The following is an 18209-nucleotide window of genomic DNA, read 5'->3' on the forward strand; positions in this document are numbered from 1 at the left end:
GCACTTATAAAGTAAAATGTTTTTTAAAAACAATACGACTTAAATGTTAAATTAAATATAAATATATGTATAAATAATGAGAGTGTGCGAGCTGGCGGATCAACTGTATGCCCTTGGCTTAGCTCGTCGGACGGCTTGGTGGCTCCTTGGGATCCGTCCAGCTCCATTCTGTATAGTGCACACAGCGTCCCAGTTCCTCGGAGTACAGCTGCGATTTGGGGCAGCGTAGAAAGCGAGCAGGCTTGCCCTGCTTATCGCACATCCAGTAGGCGGTGGGATCCCAGAAATTGCGGAACATGCGATTCACCTCGTCCAGCCCCTGGCAGCCCGGCTCGCCGTTGTGCTCATAGTATTTGTACTTCTGTATGGGTAGGTGAGCAGTAGCCATATTTAGCTATATGATGAGTCTGAAAACCAACGTGGAAAAACGGAAGTGTTACAATTTTTGCACTTGTCATGCTGAATATAATATGTTAAGTGTCTGTGATTTAAATATTTAGATGCCTGGGCGCATTAAATTTAGATACTCTTTGTGCTTACCTCTGTTGAGTGGGATTCGTATGGTTTGGTCGCTGCGCCTCCGTTGGCAACAAACAGATGTTTTCTATATAGTTTGCTGATTTCTCTCCCGCCTTGCGAGACGTTTACCGCTTCACAATTATTGCGATTCTGATTTGTCATACCGAATAATTTCTCATTTAAATACTTTTCATGTGAGCGGCAAGCGTCGAGCGGCGCGGGGCCGGTGTGTGTTAGTAATTTCTGGCTGGCAGGGGCCGAGCGTCTTGCCGAACCGACCGAGCGTTTATCTATAAAGCTAACAAGAAATAACACAAACAAAAAAAAAAAACAATTTGCTCGCATTCGCTCTTCGCACCCGCCTAAAGCATGCACGATCGGCGGATGGATTGGTCATACGTTCACTTGGACTGTGTCACGTGTTGGCTCCGTGCTCGGGGAATACGCCAAAGCAAGAGTTTTTGTAGACTGACATAATATGCATTGGAATTGGTGAAAACCAAAACTCTGATTGAGCATGCTCGACGCAGTAATACCCTGTATGCAGCAAATAGCCAAAGCTAAGTTGAAATGTATCTCAGCTGCCCAGACAAACAGAATAAGCCCAGAGGTGTGAACTAATATGCCATGATTTTACTATCTTTACTTATCTGTAAAGATTAACTGTTATAACTGCTTTACTACTTTCCTAACTTAAGTCTGAAAAAGTGATATAAAATGATTATGCAAAGTGCAAAACCGAAATGAAGTTTTTACTTTAAAATATTTTCATAGATTATTTATAAATGTAAAATTTTTGATATACTTGTTTAAAAGCTAAACTGCATTGAGTTTTTATCGTATAAAGGGTATTACGAATTTTAGCGCTTGACAACGAGCTGTGCTTCCGGCAGCGTCAGCGAGTGTCCAACCAAAGGTTACTGAAATTCAGTTCGATTTTTAGTCTTACGTAATAGGACGAACGCATGTCGGCGATTTAAGCTGAGCACGTCATCTTTATGACAAGTCAACAGCTTAATCGGACTAAGATCACGCCGTCGAGCCCCCCTTTTTTATTTTCGCCAGTAACTTTCCCCCCGACCAGCGCTGACGCATGTCAACTTAGGCTCATCAGCTGAATTATCAGTTTACGTTCATAAATGAAGTGAAATGCTCGTCTGGGCGGGCTACACGTGATCGACAAGTGGGGGTCGCAGCGCTTATGAATTAAGTCTGCCGATTGCACACACATACATATACATATATATATATATATATATAAGGTAATTATGTATGGGCCGTGCACGTGGGCAGCAGCTGCGCGCCACTAGGCGTATGTGTAATAATTGTTGACTCTTAAAAGTTTGGCATGTAAGTTCGCTGATTAGCGTATTCAGGCGCAGCCAGCGCGTGCTGTTTATTGTTTGCGTTCAACAATGTGAGAAATTTGTAGACTTAAAAAATAACTAAAGAAATTTGGAAAACAAACGGAATAAATTTTTAATTGGCTGTGCGAAGCTTGTTTACGTTTCGCGTTGTCTGGTCTTCAGCTTTATTTATATTGATAACTTTTCTAGCAACTAAAAATAAAGTTCTTGCACTTGAAATATGTTTTGAGCTTGCCTCGAAAGCAATGTCTACTATTTAACAGTTTCGTAGGCTGCTCTACCTGTCTGTTGCTATGCCAAGAGGTCTATATATAAAAATATGTTGTCGTCATGTGAAGTGATGCGGATCAAACTAGTTGGGAACACTCTGGAGTGGCTGCGAATAGATTAGCATATTCTATGCCTTCTTTAGCAACATGAACTGCAAATAGAGCAAGTTAAGTCTACAAGGGCATCTAATCTTCGGTGCGTCAAGAGTAGTTATTGCTTGACAGGCATTACGCAGACTTAGCTGCGGGATGAATGTGCCAATAATAAGAATTTATAATACTAATGAATAACATATATATATATATATACTTAATGAATGAGTTCACAAGAAATCGACACAAAAGCTGTCGCTGTCGCTGACGTTGCTAACGTGGCTAACAATATGTTGTTCACTAATGCTTTAGGGCTGCAACAAAAGCGCGACACCTGCTAGTATCCATTTGGCTGGACGGTCGCGTGTTTTCAGGTTGAGCGTCCAGACGTAGGTGTTGCCACGCGACCTGCAAGAGATTGCCTTGAGCTGTGGGCGCAATGAACGTGGCTACTCTACCTGGTCTTGTACAGCGGACACTCGTAGACGCGCTGCAGCTCCTGTTTCTCCTGCACAATGGACTTGATGTAGATGACTGGCATGGCGCAGAGCAGCTCTTTGGGATGCAGTGCCACAATCGAGTTTAGCTGGCAGTCCCAGCTGGCGCCATCCAAGTAGAGCTCGTGCACAAAGGCGCCTTCACTAGGTGGCAAGCTGAAAGCAGAAAAATGTCCATATATATCCATCCGACTGTGGTCTAGCCAGCTCGTTACGTGACGTCATCCTTTTGCTTTTTGGTCACGTCGCAGCTGATCAGCATGCGATCCAAGGGTAGATCATGCTTCCGAGCGCTCTCCTGCATGATGGCCGTGAGAAAGCTTTGCGGATTGAAGAGGCCGCCCAGCCAGATGACGCAGGGCAGCTTGAAGTCATTCAGCCAGCCGGCCAGCTCCTTGATGCGATGCAGCAGATCACCAAACCAGCCCTGCAGCCCCAGCATGCTGGGGTAGGCCAGCTGAGCCCAGGCCGTCGGCACGTGATCGTAGAAGATGGCATAGTCCAGACGTTCCATTTCCTGTGTGATGGTCAGCTCGCCCTTCAGGCCCAGCATCAGCTCGCGCAGCGATCGCTTGATTTCGTGAATGAGCGCATTCATACGCTCGCACTCCTGCAGAGCGACCACAACGAAGGGCGTCTTGCGCTCTACTCGATTGAGCAGTGCCTGCAGATTGAACTCGTCCTGTAGCTTGTCGAGAAAGTCGTCGATCATGATCTTGACCAGCTCCTCGCGCGGAGCACCACAGTGCGAACTTAGCTCCGATTCGCGCGGCTGCAGCTCGAAGATGGTGCGCAGCAGCTGCTCCGAGGCGCTGGTAAGAAACCCGATTTCAGCATTCGGATGCAGGCCATAGAGCATTGGCGACTCATCGGGCAGCATTTCGGTGATGTAGTCGTGATAGCCCTCAAATTCGAGATTCGGCGGCGCTGGAAAGCCGGGACACAGCTCAAAGTCGCCATCAATGAGATCCTGCTGCAGCAGCTCCTCCAGAAATGTCTGGCATAGCCGTCTGTCCCAATCGTCGGTTATGTGGCCGCCGTACATGATTTCGCCAAAAAGGTAGCGCAGATCCTCCCACGGTATGCGACTGCTACCCTCCAGGTAGTTGTGCAGCACGCTGGCCGAGATGGTCAGGTCGCCAATGTTGAAGGGATACACCTTGTTCCAGCCCTGCGGGCCGAACTTACGACGCTCGCCGGCCACCGCATGGAAGTAGCAGAGGGCAAACAGTATGGACTTGAACTCGGCCTCCTGGGTGCACGTTTCCAGCGTCTCTTGCGTGAAGTTATCCCACGCCTTGTGCAGGTTGGCGGCCATGCCCGCTGGCGGCTCATTCACCACCTTGAGTGAGGATTCCAAAATGCCCTGGGGTATGACATGGTATTGTGGATCCGGAGCAGGCTCGGCGCTGATAAAGAGACGGAACTGTGAATCACCCTGAGATTCTGACTGCAGCACAATACGCTCGATGAGCTTCTCTAGTGTGGGCAGCCAGTTCACCACCAGATGAATGTTCTGTAGTATAACCCATTGCTGCCCGGACGCCAGAGCCTGCTCGATAGCTTGCTCGGCCAGCAGCTCCTGTCCCTGGCCCAGCGAAATATTTACCAGAGTGCCGGCATCCGCATGGAAGCCTTGCTGTAGTCCATGGCGCTCCACGTCGCGTATGGGATCCACACCAGGTGAGAGTATAAAGAAGGCAGGTGTGGCTGCGTTTAGCTCCTTGAAGATGGCCCCAAACGTCGGCGTCTGCACCTCGGCATAGGCGCGTCCCATCGACTGCTCCACAAACTGAGCCATGGCGTAGGTCATGCGATCGGGGCGCAGAGCTCGTACAATGCACAGCTTCTGCAGTGGCGTGCGATGCTTCCATTCGCCGGGAAACTGTTCGCGCTCGGGCGTATCGCTGGCCACGAATTTGCGCCAACGCTTCGTGTAGTTCTCCATGTCCTTGTCGATGCCATAGAAGTGCTCGACGAGCGCCAGCGACTTGATGCCGCCCCAAGCGCTGCGTCCCACAAAGTCTAAAGGCGAGAGCGTGTTGGGATCGTGTGGATAGCGCAGCAGGAAGTCGGTCTCATCCTTAGCCACCTGCTCGGCGGCGATCATGATGCGCAGCGTCAGATGCGAGGTGAACGTCAGCTTGTCCGCCTCAAAGAGGCCGCGCAGCGTATAGCGATACGTCTGCAGCGTTATCGAGTCGACCAAATGGAGCACGCGCTTCTCATAGCTCTTGGATGCGGGGGCTATGGCTATGGCCTGGCGAAAGACGTTCATGAAGGACTTCAAGGAGAACTTGTATATGGGATTGATGCGATTGAGATCCGTCAGCACAAAGTACAAAATGGCTGCGCGCTTGGCTGCGGCACGATAAATGTTTCTGGTTTCATCGATTTGCAGCGTGGTCAGATGAGCCTCGCGCACCTTGGACTCGATCTCGTCCACTGTGCGCTTGGTGTTCTCCAAATTGAGAACCAGCGCGTGATCCTCGAGCACATTCTCGCCGGCGGAGGCCAGCCTGGCCAGCAGCTCGTCTTCGAGCGCCTTCAGCGAGATTTTAAACATATTTTGCTGAATCGTCACTTCGGTTTTCATTTGCTCCAGATCCGGTCGCTCGATTTTGACCACTTCCGCCAGCAGCTGCTCCTCGAGGCCGTCCGGTGTCACCGTAAAGTTAATAAGCGTCGTTTGCGCCTGCATTTCCGGCTTGTAGTGCGGATTGGCCAGCTTGGTGTGCAATATCAGGCGGAAATTCGAATTGAACTCCATTTCCCGTTCGCCAATGCGCAGATATCGACCCTTTTTTATCAGCGCGCGACTGAGCAGCGGCTCGAGCACAGTGTCCATGGACTCTTCAATTTGCTCAATGAGCACTGTGTCACCACGAGAGATAGACTTCTCCAATGCCTCCAGAAAGCCACGCTGACTCAGACGCAGCACCACCAGAGCGGCGCCAAAGCGGCTCTTTATCCACTTGATGCCTTGGCTGCGAGGCAAGCAAAGGTAACTCTTAATAATCTTGATTATCTCATAGCCCAATTGCCAAGGATACTCACAGCTGGGGATCAATCATCAGCGGCCAGCGCGTTGAGTGCTGCAGTATTGTTGCATTCTCCGTGGACATGCCGTCCATGGGCAATCCCTCATTATTCCAGGTGGCAATTTGTGCATCGTCCGACAGCAGCGCCAGTGGGTCGACGCCCTGCGTGTGCGGTATCTGCGGCTGCTCACAGACCGTACAAAATAAGCGCATTTAAGTAACTGAGCCCTTGTTGCCAACATTCAGTACTCACGTCCATTTTACAAAAGCTGGGCAGCCACAGCTTGTGCTGCAGCTCCTCGCGGTAGCGACGCGTAAAGCAGCCCACGTACGACAGGAACGAGGAAATTAACAGTATATCTCCAGGTAGAGTGCCAATCTTTGCCTGCAAGCTTTTCAATAGAAACGTTAAGAATAGATAAGGGCATGAGAGCAAGGCAGGTCGACAATTTGATACCCTGCATGAAGATAAACTTTATTCTTATAGTAGAAGCTACATGATGTAGGTGAGTCTCTTAGGATGTAGCTAAGACTGATGCTTATATATATATAGATATGTATAGATGCAGCTATATGGCACAGCGCTCGACGAAACTAAGTTCGGTTCAACTCTGTTGAAAGTTATAATCCTTTGGCTTGGAGGCAGTGATGGCTACTTATGCCCTCTCACATTTTGTGACGAAATGAAAATACCCTCGACAAGTGTATAATAAAATAGAAAAGCATCGAAGACAGAAAACGTGAGAGCTGGCGTTGGCGCTGGCTGGCTGACCTGGTAAATGGTGAACATTAATCTGTCCCTTAGCGACTTTAAAGTGTGCTTCAAGTATAAATAACAAGTGCAGCAGGAAACTGAAGGCTGCTCCGCGAGCGCTCCTTGCATTTGAATAAACGGGAAATTGCAAAAACTAATAATGCTGCAGAGCTCTTTTTCGAGGGCAGATCCATAAGTAATGCTAAAACAATGCTTGTCTGTTTCAATATAATTTCAATTTAAAGTTGAGTTAAACATATGAAATTCGCTCTAGTTTTCTTTGACGAATGGAATCTCTGTCGAAGTTGGCAAAGGTTTGAGCTGTCGGAGCTATTATTACTAAGTTGATTATGCCAAGTTTATTACTGGCCCCCGTAAACACTCGCTGCGACTTGGATGCAACTTTATCGACTTAAGAATAACAAGAGGAACAAGCACGAGCATCAGCAGCATTAGCAGCATCATCGGCATAGTCTGCATGCTGCATGTTGTTGATGTCGCTGTCTTTGTAATTGATTCGGGTAGATGTAAAAATTCTTATTAGACATTGCTGCATGGCAACCATTATTGAAATATTTAAGCTGGATCATAAATGCTGGGAGCAGGGCGGCATCATGGGGCGACATAATTGAGCTGCTCTCTGGCATTTAATACGGGCAAGTGTTACACTCAGCAGAAGATGATGGCTTTAAGGCTTAAATGATTTATGCTTTAGTTCCTGCACAAATATAAATGTTGATATGTGGGTGCTTGGTAATTGAATAACATGGCGACTATGCAATTGCAAGACTCAAATGTCTAACATGACCAACACATGGCCATAGCTACATGTCTGTATGTGTGTATGTGTGTGTATGCGTGTGTATTGTTAAATTAAAATAATTGTTTTGAAAGAAATATTCTGTTCAAAATTTGATAAAATACCTGTCAAGTGGCATAAGAGCATTCTCATTCAAATATAAAATATATTTCAAAAGCAGCTGCGCAGTGCCAGCGACAACAACAATAAGGCCAACGGCTAGAGCGTTTACACACGTAAAACTGTGTGTGACTCTGTGTGTATGTGTGTGTACTTGCATATGTATGCACTTACAATGAAGAATATTTAATGCCATAGTCAAATAGAAATTTATATGCAAGTCATAGCAGTCCTCACACTCACACACATACGCACACACACTCATACACACAGGTAGGTCAGAACCGCACAACATTTTGTTGTTTTTACTATGGCTCTTCCCTTGTTGTTGTCGTTGAGCGCAAATTATATTTTCATAAATATTTGAAAGTTCTCTGAGCAGTAAGGTTTTCAGTTTTGACATTCGGGCATGGAATACTCTGCCGCTGTTTCTTTGCCAGTCCATTGTACGCACACTCATAGCATTCACACACACACACACAGCTGAGCCAAAATACGAGCCGAGCAAACATTTTAATATTTCTCACACATATGTACAGATGCATTTATGAATGCGCCCTCTGGCGATTCAGATGCTGCCGTTGTCGAATGGCGCCGCCGATTGAATGCCCATCTTTCTCCCTCTGTCTGTGTGTCTGAAATTGTGCAGTTATTTAGATGCAAAAAGAGAGTGGCTGTGTGTAGTGGCTGCCTGTCTGTGGATGCTCCTTTGGCGTGCACGCGCACTCAATTGAATTTCATTGCAAATATTGAACTCGTAAACTAGTCAGTGCCCGTGGGCAGCTAAAGGTGTTGAGAGCACATTTTGTGCATTACTATTTACCTTCCTGAATGCTAGCCCAATCATAAATTTTCACACAAAATTAATATTCATGTTGCACTGACTTTAAGAACTATTTTATTTGTTAAACAATTCAGTTTCATTGTTCGAACTTCAAATAAATTTGTAATCAATTTATTTGTTTATTTATTGTTTCTACTGCTGCTCAAAGCTATCTTTAGCAAAATGCTTGCAAGGACAAACGAGTTAACGTGTCTTTATTTCTTCGTCTTTTCATTTGTTCGTCTCCTGGAATAAGTCATGAATATTAAGACTCCAAAGTTACGCTAGCTATGGTCATGACGTGTCGAATTTTCTTTGTAGCTTATGCAATTTCAAATAGTTTGTGGATGCTAAACAAAATTTTGTTACAGCAAAAAATTTGAAAAATCTAATTTTTGTTTTAAAGCTGTACAATTACAAGTTAGTAACAATGCTTTATTTAAGGACCCCTTTAAAAGTTGATAATTGCTTGTTATTCAGTTTGGCTCGACATTTTATTATTTTTAAACTGACAGTACAACAATTTGGCAAATTGTTGAAAATGTTATCAAAATAATACTTCTGTTCGTCAGACTCATCGTGTCCATTTTATGGCTTCCATAATGATGAAGCCAATGGTGAAGCAAGTCCACAAGCATTTGCAAATTATAAATACTAAATACTTTAAAATTTGGAATGTTTTTCTATTGTTAACAGCAGTAGTAGAAGTTGTGTGAGCGGGAGTGCTATGCTCAGTACAATTACTCCCCCGCTCCTCGCTCTCATATGGTCAATTTCCGAGTGCGCTAGCTGCACTTCAAATATGAAATGAATCATGGAATTGTCAAGAAGAATAAAGGACGTATTGCTCAACTGCGTGAAGGAAGCCTACAGGAGTTGCATTGTATTCTGCACACAGTTGGACTGCATCCGACTTTTTTTTAGAAGACACTTGGTCTTACGCCATGATAGGCATTTCGTCAAAATCATATTTATTCATCAATGTCATATCAGTTTTTATCTAATAAGGCTCATTTCAGCGTTATTAAAAATTTATTTTGTTACTTTAATGCAATTTGAACTTGTGTAGCTTTTAAGTAAACGTAACAAATAAAAAATGATTAGCAATTTTATAATAGATTATAAACTTTTCTCTGGTAAATGTTGACTTGAATACTTGCAGCTAATTTTTGTAAGCTATAAAAATTGAGATTTATATGATTCGAGGATAATTTAAAATTATTTTTGAGATTTTGTTTAATTTAATTGATTTTTGACAACAAAAATGTGCAGTTTTTATCAATATATATTATTGAATATGCCGGCCTTAAATATGATATTTCCGATTTCGTTTTGAAGCTACGTCTATGCCATAAATCTGGCATCTGGCAGCAAAGTTAAGCCAGGTATGCTTTTAAAAAGCCGAACCAGGTACTTTGTCTGCTATGCAGATTGACAGATTTTGGTCAGCAAGAGTGCTTGTTGCATAGCGTGGTCTGGTCTACTTCATGGCTGCAGCGCTTTCAATGCGTTTTGGGTTGTATCTTATTGCGAGGGGGTCAGTGTTGAAAGTGCAAAGTCGACTCTGACGCAGTTTATTTACTGTCGGCAGAATAAACGACGGGCAGTTCATTGGCTGCGACAGTGCGCAATTTGTTCAATTGGTAGCAGAGGGCGGCGACGAGTGATGGGAGTGGAGAATGGCACTTGCAGTGGGCCAAATGAGCGCAAGTAAATACAATTTACGGCCTTTTGTTGCTGTGGTGGGCCGCAAGTGTGCGAAATGCTGGCACAGTTCGTTCAACTGAGCCCTCGCGGGAGCCGGAGGGCCGGGCGAAAGCAATTAAAGCGATTGCGGACACACACAAAATGTAAATTAAATTTAATAATTGATGGCGCATAAACGAGAGACTGCCACCCATAGGTTACGCTCACCTTTGCACAGACTCGCGCCAGCGGACATTCTCATTGGCCAGACCATTGACCAGCCTATGGGCCAGATCGATGGTAAAGGACGTCTTGTCCGCCTCCCGTTGGCACTTTTGCTTTTCGGCGACGGCGTGCTCGAACTCGGCCTGGATGTCGGCCAGCTTGTCCTCCAAATTGTTAATTTTGGACTTGAGATACTGCAGTCGTTCGCGTGCCTCGAGCAGCTCCTGCTGCGCATCCTGCAGGGCCTGCTGCTTGGGCCCCACAATGAGGAAGACCTGATGATAGCGATGCAGATTGATGACCCATGCGCACAGGCCAGCAGCTGCCACGGACTTTTGCACAACTTTGTCGGGATTGAATTCGGGATCCTAAAAATACAAAATGTTGGGTATCTTTGAGCTCCACCTCCGCTGGGACATAACTCAGTTACCTTGAGGTATTCCTGCAGCGTTTCAATAATATTCGGATGTATATTGTCCTTGTTGTAGTTGAGCAAGTCGTTGAGAAACTGATCCACACGCACCATCATCAATTTGGCTGCCTTCCAGCTGCGGTCGCGCGGTATCTTGCCATGCGTGGCCAGGAGCACCATGACAGCAGCGCACACATTGATCACGCCCTTGGGCGGCGAACCAAATGACTTGAGCTCGGTCAGATTGTTTTTGTTCAGGGTATTGAGCGCGGCCTGTGCGGCGACTAGAGCTGGCTCAGCCTGTCGCAGATCCTGCTCGCAGAGCTTGGTCTTGATGGAGACATCCTCCTCGATAATGCGCACACGTTTTTCCTCCTCCGAGGCTATGAAGCGTTCTCGTTTCACTTTTTCGTTCTCGGCACTGACAATGACGATCAGCTTGTCGGCAGCCGCATTTTTGGCTGCCAGTTGGACTTCTTGTATGGCCAGTTGATGCTGAAAGAAAAGTTCTTTCTAACTCAAACGAAAAACTCAGAGAAACTGCGAGAGAACTTTTAACTTCGGTGGCCATCGAAATTAATTAAAGCTCTGGCACGCTGCCCCAATATTGACACGGTGCAACTTTATCGCACAAATTGTGGGAGGCACTTCTATAAACACATGTGCACTCCTATATAGGTAAGTTTTTTGCCGTACCGACTGGCGGTGGGACGCGCAATTGGTAACTGAAACTGACGTCTGTTCATCAATACAATCGAATTTCGTTTAATTCAATTAGTTTAAATAACATTATGCGTTCGTTTTTTGTTCGTCTGGATGAAAAGTTTTTGTGTGGCTATTGTGCGCCTATGCTACGAAATAAATACGATTGACGCGGCGCCAGTGGCAGCATTGCGTATACGCTGCGTAACCGGAAACGGCTCCTGCAATGAGCAGCGCCATCGACACTTGTCGTCACACATTGGTCTCGGCTAGCGCCACGGCTCCACCTAGGCACCACTTTACCGCGGGCAATGCACAGCAGATTTGCTGTAACAACAATTCAATTAAGCGCACTAATTGAATGACAGGCACAACGCGACGGCTCGAATATCGCAGCGACAATGAAAAAAATCTCAACTGCACGGACGTAGGTATGCATGTGTGTGTCCATGTCCACGACACGGGTAATGCCTTGACAAAAAACCGGGTCGAACGGCTTTGTCAACGAGTTTGTTTAATTATTATTCGGAAATGCTTTTAAAAAGTATTAAATTTAATAACTTAACAATTTTTTCTTAATTCAATTTTATTTATGAAAGTTTCTCCTTAAATGTGGTAAATTTCCTACTGCAGTTGTGTTAAAGTAATAAAATAATAAAGGCCAAGTGAATGTAGTATTTGGACATGATATAGCTTGGCTTACGCTAGACTGCAACAGTTCTAATTAGAAGTAATTATACTGGGTTGTCACCGGTCGATCTTGATTCAACATTATGATTTAATTGTTAGTGGCTTGAAATCGTATTAAATTTGTTAAGTTTTTAATCGCTTACCTTTAGGGTGTCCACTTGACGCGCGCATTCGGCCAGCTTGGCCATGCCGCTCTGCAGCCGGGCGATGCGCTGGGCGAACTCCCCGTTTTTGTCCACCAGCAGTTTGCGGTAGAGGAAAATATATTCAAGAAATGTTTTCGGCGTGGTGTAGTTGTAGCGCTTTTCATTCTGCAGATAAATTTTCGATATCTGATTCACGGTCCCGTGTACGTAGGCCATAAAGTAGCCGATGGGCGGTATGAGCGCCAACTGCAAATGAATGGGGGTCAGTTTGTCTTTCGGTCTATCAAGCGCTGGGTGTGCGCGTGTAAGCGTTGTGTGTAAGTGTTGTGGCACCTTTTGTTGTCATTTTGACAGTTGAAAGTTGCAAGCTGTAAATTGTAAACTGTGCAGGACAGCCACGTGCAATAATAAAGTCAGCGCATCGTACACACCTCTAGTATGTCACTGATTTCGGTGAGAAACTTTTGGGATACCGATTCCAGTGCGCTTTTGGGCCACTCGTGAAACCAGTTAATGGCAGTGCGGCTAATTATGGCCGGGAACTTTCTGGCACGTATGCGCAGTGTTTGCCCCACTGGGGAGAAACAGAGCACAATCTTGAGCAGGCGTCGCACCTTTTCCACAAAATAACGCCAGCAATTCTCTTTGGTGTCCATGGTGCCGCTTTGCTTCACCTCATTCCGTATGCCATTGACAATGGTATCCAGTTGATCATCATTAAAGAGCTCAGGTATCTCGCCGGATGCGAGCAAGTCATTGATCAGCATCAGTATTGACTCATCGGGCAGCTGAGCATCGGATATGAGGAAAACTGACGCCACATTCTTCAGCCCCACTTTCATGTACAAAGCGGCGATCTCGTCCCTCATATCGAGCAGTCCAAAGCCGCGTTTGATTTGAATTTGTGATACACTCAGCGAGGAGATGAATGCGGCCAGCCGTGCCAGAGTCTGCTTTCCAGAGCCGCCGACGCCAATCAGCAAAGCGTTGCCACGTGGGCTCTCCAAGATGCGATTGATGCTGGGCAAAGAAGAAGATAAGGACAGAGCATTAGCTGAGATTTAACAAGCCAGGTGATAAACTTTAAAAGGACATCCCCAACTTACCGACATATGTGTATCATGGCATCCTCGAACAGCACCAAATTCATATAGCCCACAATGTCATTATAGCTGGCTTGGGCCTCTAGCAGCAGTTGGTAGAGGGAGTCCCAGCTCTTGAGTGGCATGTACTTCTGGTCTACCAGCGACTGGGCAAAGTGGCTGTAGATCAGCGGCTCCGCGAACACAAAGTCCTCGTCGAAGTCTTCAAAGTCCTTTTTGAATATGTCCCGTATGGAGGACTTGAAGGATTTGATGTCATACTGATCGACCAGTCGATCGTGGTAGACTCGAAATGCCTCATGCACGTAGAGCCGCATCAGTTCGGCGGGCTTGCTACAGACTGTGCCGCTGTAGCTGCTGGCCGCACCACCCGCTGAGACCGGCGCACCCACACTGTGCATCACGCCCTGATAGATGTTGGTCAGGTCGCGCAGATTGAAGATATAGTGAAACTTAATGGCCGTGGGCAGGAAGGCATACTCGACGCGGCGATGCAGCGAGATGCCCACCTGCACCAGAAGATTGCCAATAGAACGGATCTCCTTGTTGAAGCCCTGGGCTGGCTGCTCCAGGTGGTTATTCAAGATGCTGCTATATATGTGGTGCAGCGTCTCCTCGCTGGGCTGGGCCACTGAGAATACACAAAAGTGGCGCTGCAGACGTGGGTCGATGGTGAAGGAGCCGGCAGTTGGATTCATGCAAGCCACGAACTGACAATGGCGTATGTCCTTCAGCTGGAGTCGCTGGCGATCGTACCTAAACGTGCGTCAAACAACTGTCTCATCTGTTGCATAATGCATCGGGCTTAGCCAACACTCACCACTGTCTGTAGTCCATGAACTGACGCATTATGGTGTGCGGCTGCACTGTGCCATAGGCATCTACCTCGGGCATGTTCAAGTCGTTCACGAAGTAGATGAGTCGCCGCTTGGGCCCGCTCGGTGCATAGCAGCGACCCGACTTCTTCTCCAACGGCCGATCCAGCATCTTCTGGAACATCTCGGACGAGGTGTAGAAATTAAAGTGTGTTGCCTGCACTGTGGTCAGCAATGGTGTCGAGGAGGACAGCTTCCGACGCACGCTGACGTTGCCAACGCCAACAGAATTGCCTGCAACTGCTACCGTCTGCTGCTGACTGTCGCTGACAGCTGTCACGGCAATTTCAAGCAGCTCCTGTGTGCTGGCATATTTGCTGAAGAGCTCACGGAAGATGGCACCCTTGCCGCAGCCGGAGCTGCCCACCAGCATGCAAGCCAGATTGCGGTCGATAAGCAGCTTGAGGAAGTAGCCCAGACGTGTGGTCTCTGCAGTTGAAATGAGCACGTTCTGTGTGTGTCAGAGTGTGTAAGTATGTGCGTGTGTGCATGCATGTATGTGAGTGTGTAGCCAAAAGCTTTGTTCGCATGATTAGTTCATTCCCAACTAGGTCAAGCACGCACCTGCAGCGGCTGCTCTGCATCGATTTGACACTCGAGCTGCTCCTGAGCGGCCAGCTCTGACCAGCGCTGGAACTTCAGTGTTTGCACATTAAGCTGATAGTCAAATATGGTGCCTTGACTGGGCAGCTTTACATCCTTGAACTCGCCCGTCCACCACTTGTGTAGCTCGCGATGCCAGTCGATAATTGTATCCTGATGCAACGCCGAGCCGAAGCTCCAAAGCGTTGCATACACAAAGATGGTTTCTAACGCCAGCTCGGTGGACTCATGCGAGAGCTCACCATGGTGTAGGCTGTGTGAATTGATGCCGAGATGCTTACTGCCACCACACGCAGTATCATCCTCAGCTCGGTCGCTGTCCAGCAAACACTCGAGCAGGTGGCACGTCATCTGTATCATGGCCATGTTCGTAATGGGCGTAATGCGTCGAAAGTCGCGTTGCCTCTGCATCAGGCTGGGGAAATACTTTTCGAAGAGCGTAGTCAGTATGCCTCTCTCGATCATGTTCACTCTCGTTTCCAGCCAGGACGAGACAAAGCTAAATTTGGAGACAAAGAAACTCTTGTCAAAGGCATTGAATAGTTGACCAAAGACTTACGGGGACCAGCCCAAATCCTGTGGATTGATATACAAGATGCCTGCTCTGGAGACTGTTGCAGGTGTGGCTGCCTTGAGGTGGCCCACCTCGAAGAGCAGGCGCATTTCACGTCTTAACGATATGCGCTCATTGCTAGCCAGCGTCAGGATCTTATTGTCGTCCATCAGCGTATTGAGACTTTCAATCCACATGGGATCAATGTCGCCATCGAGCACTATCCACTTGGGATTGCCTGGCGGCATATTGGCCTGCTCTCGCATTATGGACGAGAATAGACCATCTTTCCACTCACGCGTAGTGGGATTGACAATGCCGAATAGCTCATCGTTGGACAGAGCCTTGGGATTGAGCACATGGCAAACTGGCTTCAGTTTCTGTATGCGATAGGTTTCGCGCAAAGTTTGCCAAATCTTTGTTTTGCCGGTGCCTGCGTCGCCCACAATGAACACCGAGTGGCGTACATCCAGAAGCTCCTGCAGCTGCACCACCTTCATGAGGAAGCCCTCTTCGGGCTGCAGCTTAATTTCATTAACCGCACGTCGAATAGTTTTCTCGAATTCGAAGACACGCTTGCGAGGCACATCGAGCGCGGGAAAGAGGTCGCCTATCAGGCCCATAAATATGGACACGTCCTCGGTAACTATCTTGGGTATGTTGAAATCACGCAGGGCGCGCATTAACACCTGATCCTCTGGCCGGCTGTGGTCGTCGCGCTTTAATGTGCCGGCCACCACCAGAACCGATTTGATGGCACGCAGTCCCCAGTCGTAGTGATCCTGCTTGGACAGCAGCTCCTTGCACAGCGTGTACAGTGTGATAAATTTGCGTGCCAGCAGACGTGCATCCTGGAAGCCCTCGGCCATTAACATAATCTCACAAATCAAAGCAAAGTCCGGCACAATCATGGCGCATGGACGAAACAATGTTTTCAGGTTTTCCGGCAGCTCGGTGCGACCAGCGTAGCCCGGATTCATGGTGATAAAAATGCCAACCGACGGCTCCAGCGAGATGCGCTCGCCCATAAAGATAAATTGGGTTTTATGCATCTGTAAACAGCAGCAGCATCGGCCAGCAGTAGCACCCAGTAGCAGCATGGATAGAGGGAACAGGCAACGTTGTCCGCATCCAAGCACCAGGCGAAATGTAATCAATGTGCAGCATTGCAAAGAAGTGGAAGGTAAAATCAATTTGCGGACGCTTCACGTATCCCAGACATTGCGGTCGCACCCTTATCGCCTCCTGTATCGTCTTCACTTGAACGGCAACCACGGAGAGCACCTCCACGCAGATGCGATTGAACTCGTCAAAGCAGCCCCATGCGCCGGTCTGGGCCAGACCTTTGTAAATGTTGCCGCAAGATTTGTAGTCCATTTGCTCCGAACAGTTGAAGACATAAACCATTACGCCCAGCGCACGGCCCAGGTCCTTCGTTGTTTCCGTTTTGCCCGTGCCCGCCGGTCCAGCTGGCGCTCCACCCATCACCAGATGCAGCGACTGTGTATGTGTATGCAAAGGTATGTAAATTGCAAACGGCATTTATTTTCCACTAACGAGTTGTTTTATTTAAATACTGGCCAAATTGGCAAAAAATCAACACCAAATGGCAACAAATTAAAGCCGCAACTTCCCTGGGCCAGCCACATTCACTAATTGGCATTTTACTTACTTTCCTTTAACATTATATACTTTTAACTATGAATGTACTCCTGGCATTTGCATTCCACTCAACACAGTGAGTACTTTTCTTAAAGAAACTTAAGTTGAGTTGGGAGTCCATAAAGGCCTTTCCATAGACAACTCCTAGCTGAATGTCTGGAAACCTTTTTGTGAGTCAACGAACTGATTTGATTGCTTTCATAATATTTTTGCTATAAACTAACATTTGCTTTGCCAATAAAAATACATATAGAACTACTTTTAAATAAATATATAATTTAACTAAACTTGACTTTCTGAAATGACAGTCACAAATCAAGTTTAATTGACCCCGCCTTAGTGGGAGACGAATTAATTTGATTCTATTTTAGTTACTTACAAATTTATTCTTGTATTCGTCGAGCTATGAATACATTTGCTTTTTTCCTTGTGTATAGATATATAGTGGCTCCTGCGAAAGCTAATTAATTTCTGGGATTTAATACGCAACGCTTTTAGCATCGCAGACAAATGACTCACAGTCAGCTATTTTTGCCAACGACTTCTTCTATTCTGGCCTTTAGGTCTTTAGCCAAAATGAACACAAATATTAACTATTTTTTCTACGTAACTTAATATTATGAAATTTGTAATTAAAAGCATTTAGCTTAAAAGCTTTTAAAATGCATTAGGTTTTTATATTTTTAATGTTTTCTATGAATTATTGTTTACTATTCATTTTGTTACTCTTGTTAGTAAGCCGATTTGAACCTTGCATCCATTAGGAAAATTTTATTCTCTTAAATTTCTCCCTAATTTTATTTGAGTATTAATCAGAGCTTCAGATTACTTTGTTTATATAACTATAAAAATAATTTCTATAATGCTAAACAGTTTTTTAAAGTCCATTACAAATGGGAATTCAGAGTATAATGAATTTGTAAATATATATGTAACAGGCCAAAGTATAAAGCCTACATATTCCTGATCCGGACGACGATCTGAAGTGAGATTTGGCATTTGAAATATGTATTCCACGCAGCAAGAGCTTAGCTTTCTTTAGATAAATCATAGCATTTATTTGTATTATTGAACAAAATCGATAATTTAAAGTTGTTTTTAAACCTAGCTAGAAAGATGAAGGCATGTAATTTACTATGCTTTCTGAAATGCATATTTGAAATTTTTTAACTTTTGGAATTTTGGATGCCTCCTCCCTTTTTCCAAAGTGTTCAGGGTATCTGCTAGTTGGGCACTCTCACTTATTTAATGCTTGGACTGCTGCCCATTA

General features: G+C 46.0%; 2 protein-coding genes across 2 annotated transcripts in view; both read right to left on the reverse strand.

Annotated features, from left to right (window-relative positions):
• Window positions 1–56: 56 nt before the first annotated feature.
• Window positions 57–695, reverse strand: LOC111599600. The gene is made up of 2 exons (XM_023315286.2): window positions 541–695; window positions 57–407 (listed from the first exon to the last, which is right to left on the reverse strand). The coding sequence occupies exon 2, from the start codon at window positions 386–388 to the stop codon at window positions 119–121; it is 270 nt and encodes an 89-aa protein (XP_023171054.1). The 5' UTR covers window positions 389–407; window positions 541–695; the 3' UTR covers window positions 57–118.
• A 1795-nt stretch (window positions 696–2490) lies between these two features.
• The window catches only part of LOC111599581 (dynein beta chain, ciliary), a 30742-nt gene continuing 15023 nt past the window's right edge, over window positions 2491–18209 (reverse strand). The window contains exons 17-30 of the mRNA XM_030224968.1: window positions 16511–16777; window positions 15284–16329; window positions 14686–15223; window positions 14067–14572; window positions 13250–14002; window positions 12575–13163; window positions 12141–12389; window positions 10624–11100; window positions 10197–10561; window positions 6040–6178; window positions 5803–5969; window positions 2961–5732; window positions 2707–2901; window positions 2491–2656 (exon numbers count right to left, since the gene is read on the reverse strand). Coding sequence (XP_030080828.1) covers window positions 2557–2656; window positions 2707–2901; window positions 2961–5732; window positions 5803–5969; window positions 6040–6178; window positions 10197–10561; window positions 10624–11100; window positions 12141–12389; window positions 12575–13163; window positions 13250–14002; window positions 14067–14572; window positions 14686–15223; window positions 15284–16329; window positions 16511–16777 — 8163 coding nt within the window. The 3' untranslated portion in view covers window positions 2491–2556. The remainder of the gene's footprint in view (window positions 2657–2706; window positions 2902–2960; window positions 5733–5802; window positions 5970–6039; window positions 6179–10196; window positions 10562–10623; window positions 11101–12140; window positions 12390–12574; window positions 13164–13249; window positions 14003–14066; window positions 14573–14685; window positions 15224–15283; window positions 16330–16510; window positions 16778–18209) is intronic.

This window comes from Drosophila hydei, unplaced genomic scaffold (genome assembly GCF_003285905.1).
Source record: "Drosophila hydei strain 15085-1641.00,03,60 unplaced genomic scaffold, DhydRS2 tig00008121-arrow-pilon, whole genome shotgun sequence".
Taxonomy (NCBI): Eukaryota; Metazoa; Arthropoda; class Insecta; order Diptera; family Drosophilidae; genus Drosophila; species Drosophila hydei.

Bases quoted from the DNA above. Each gene is read 5' to 3' on its own strand.
- LOC111599600 (XM_023315286.2), bottom strand. From the start codon at position 388: ATGGCTACTGCTCACCTACCCATACAGAAGTACAAATACTATGAGCAC.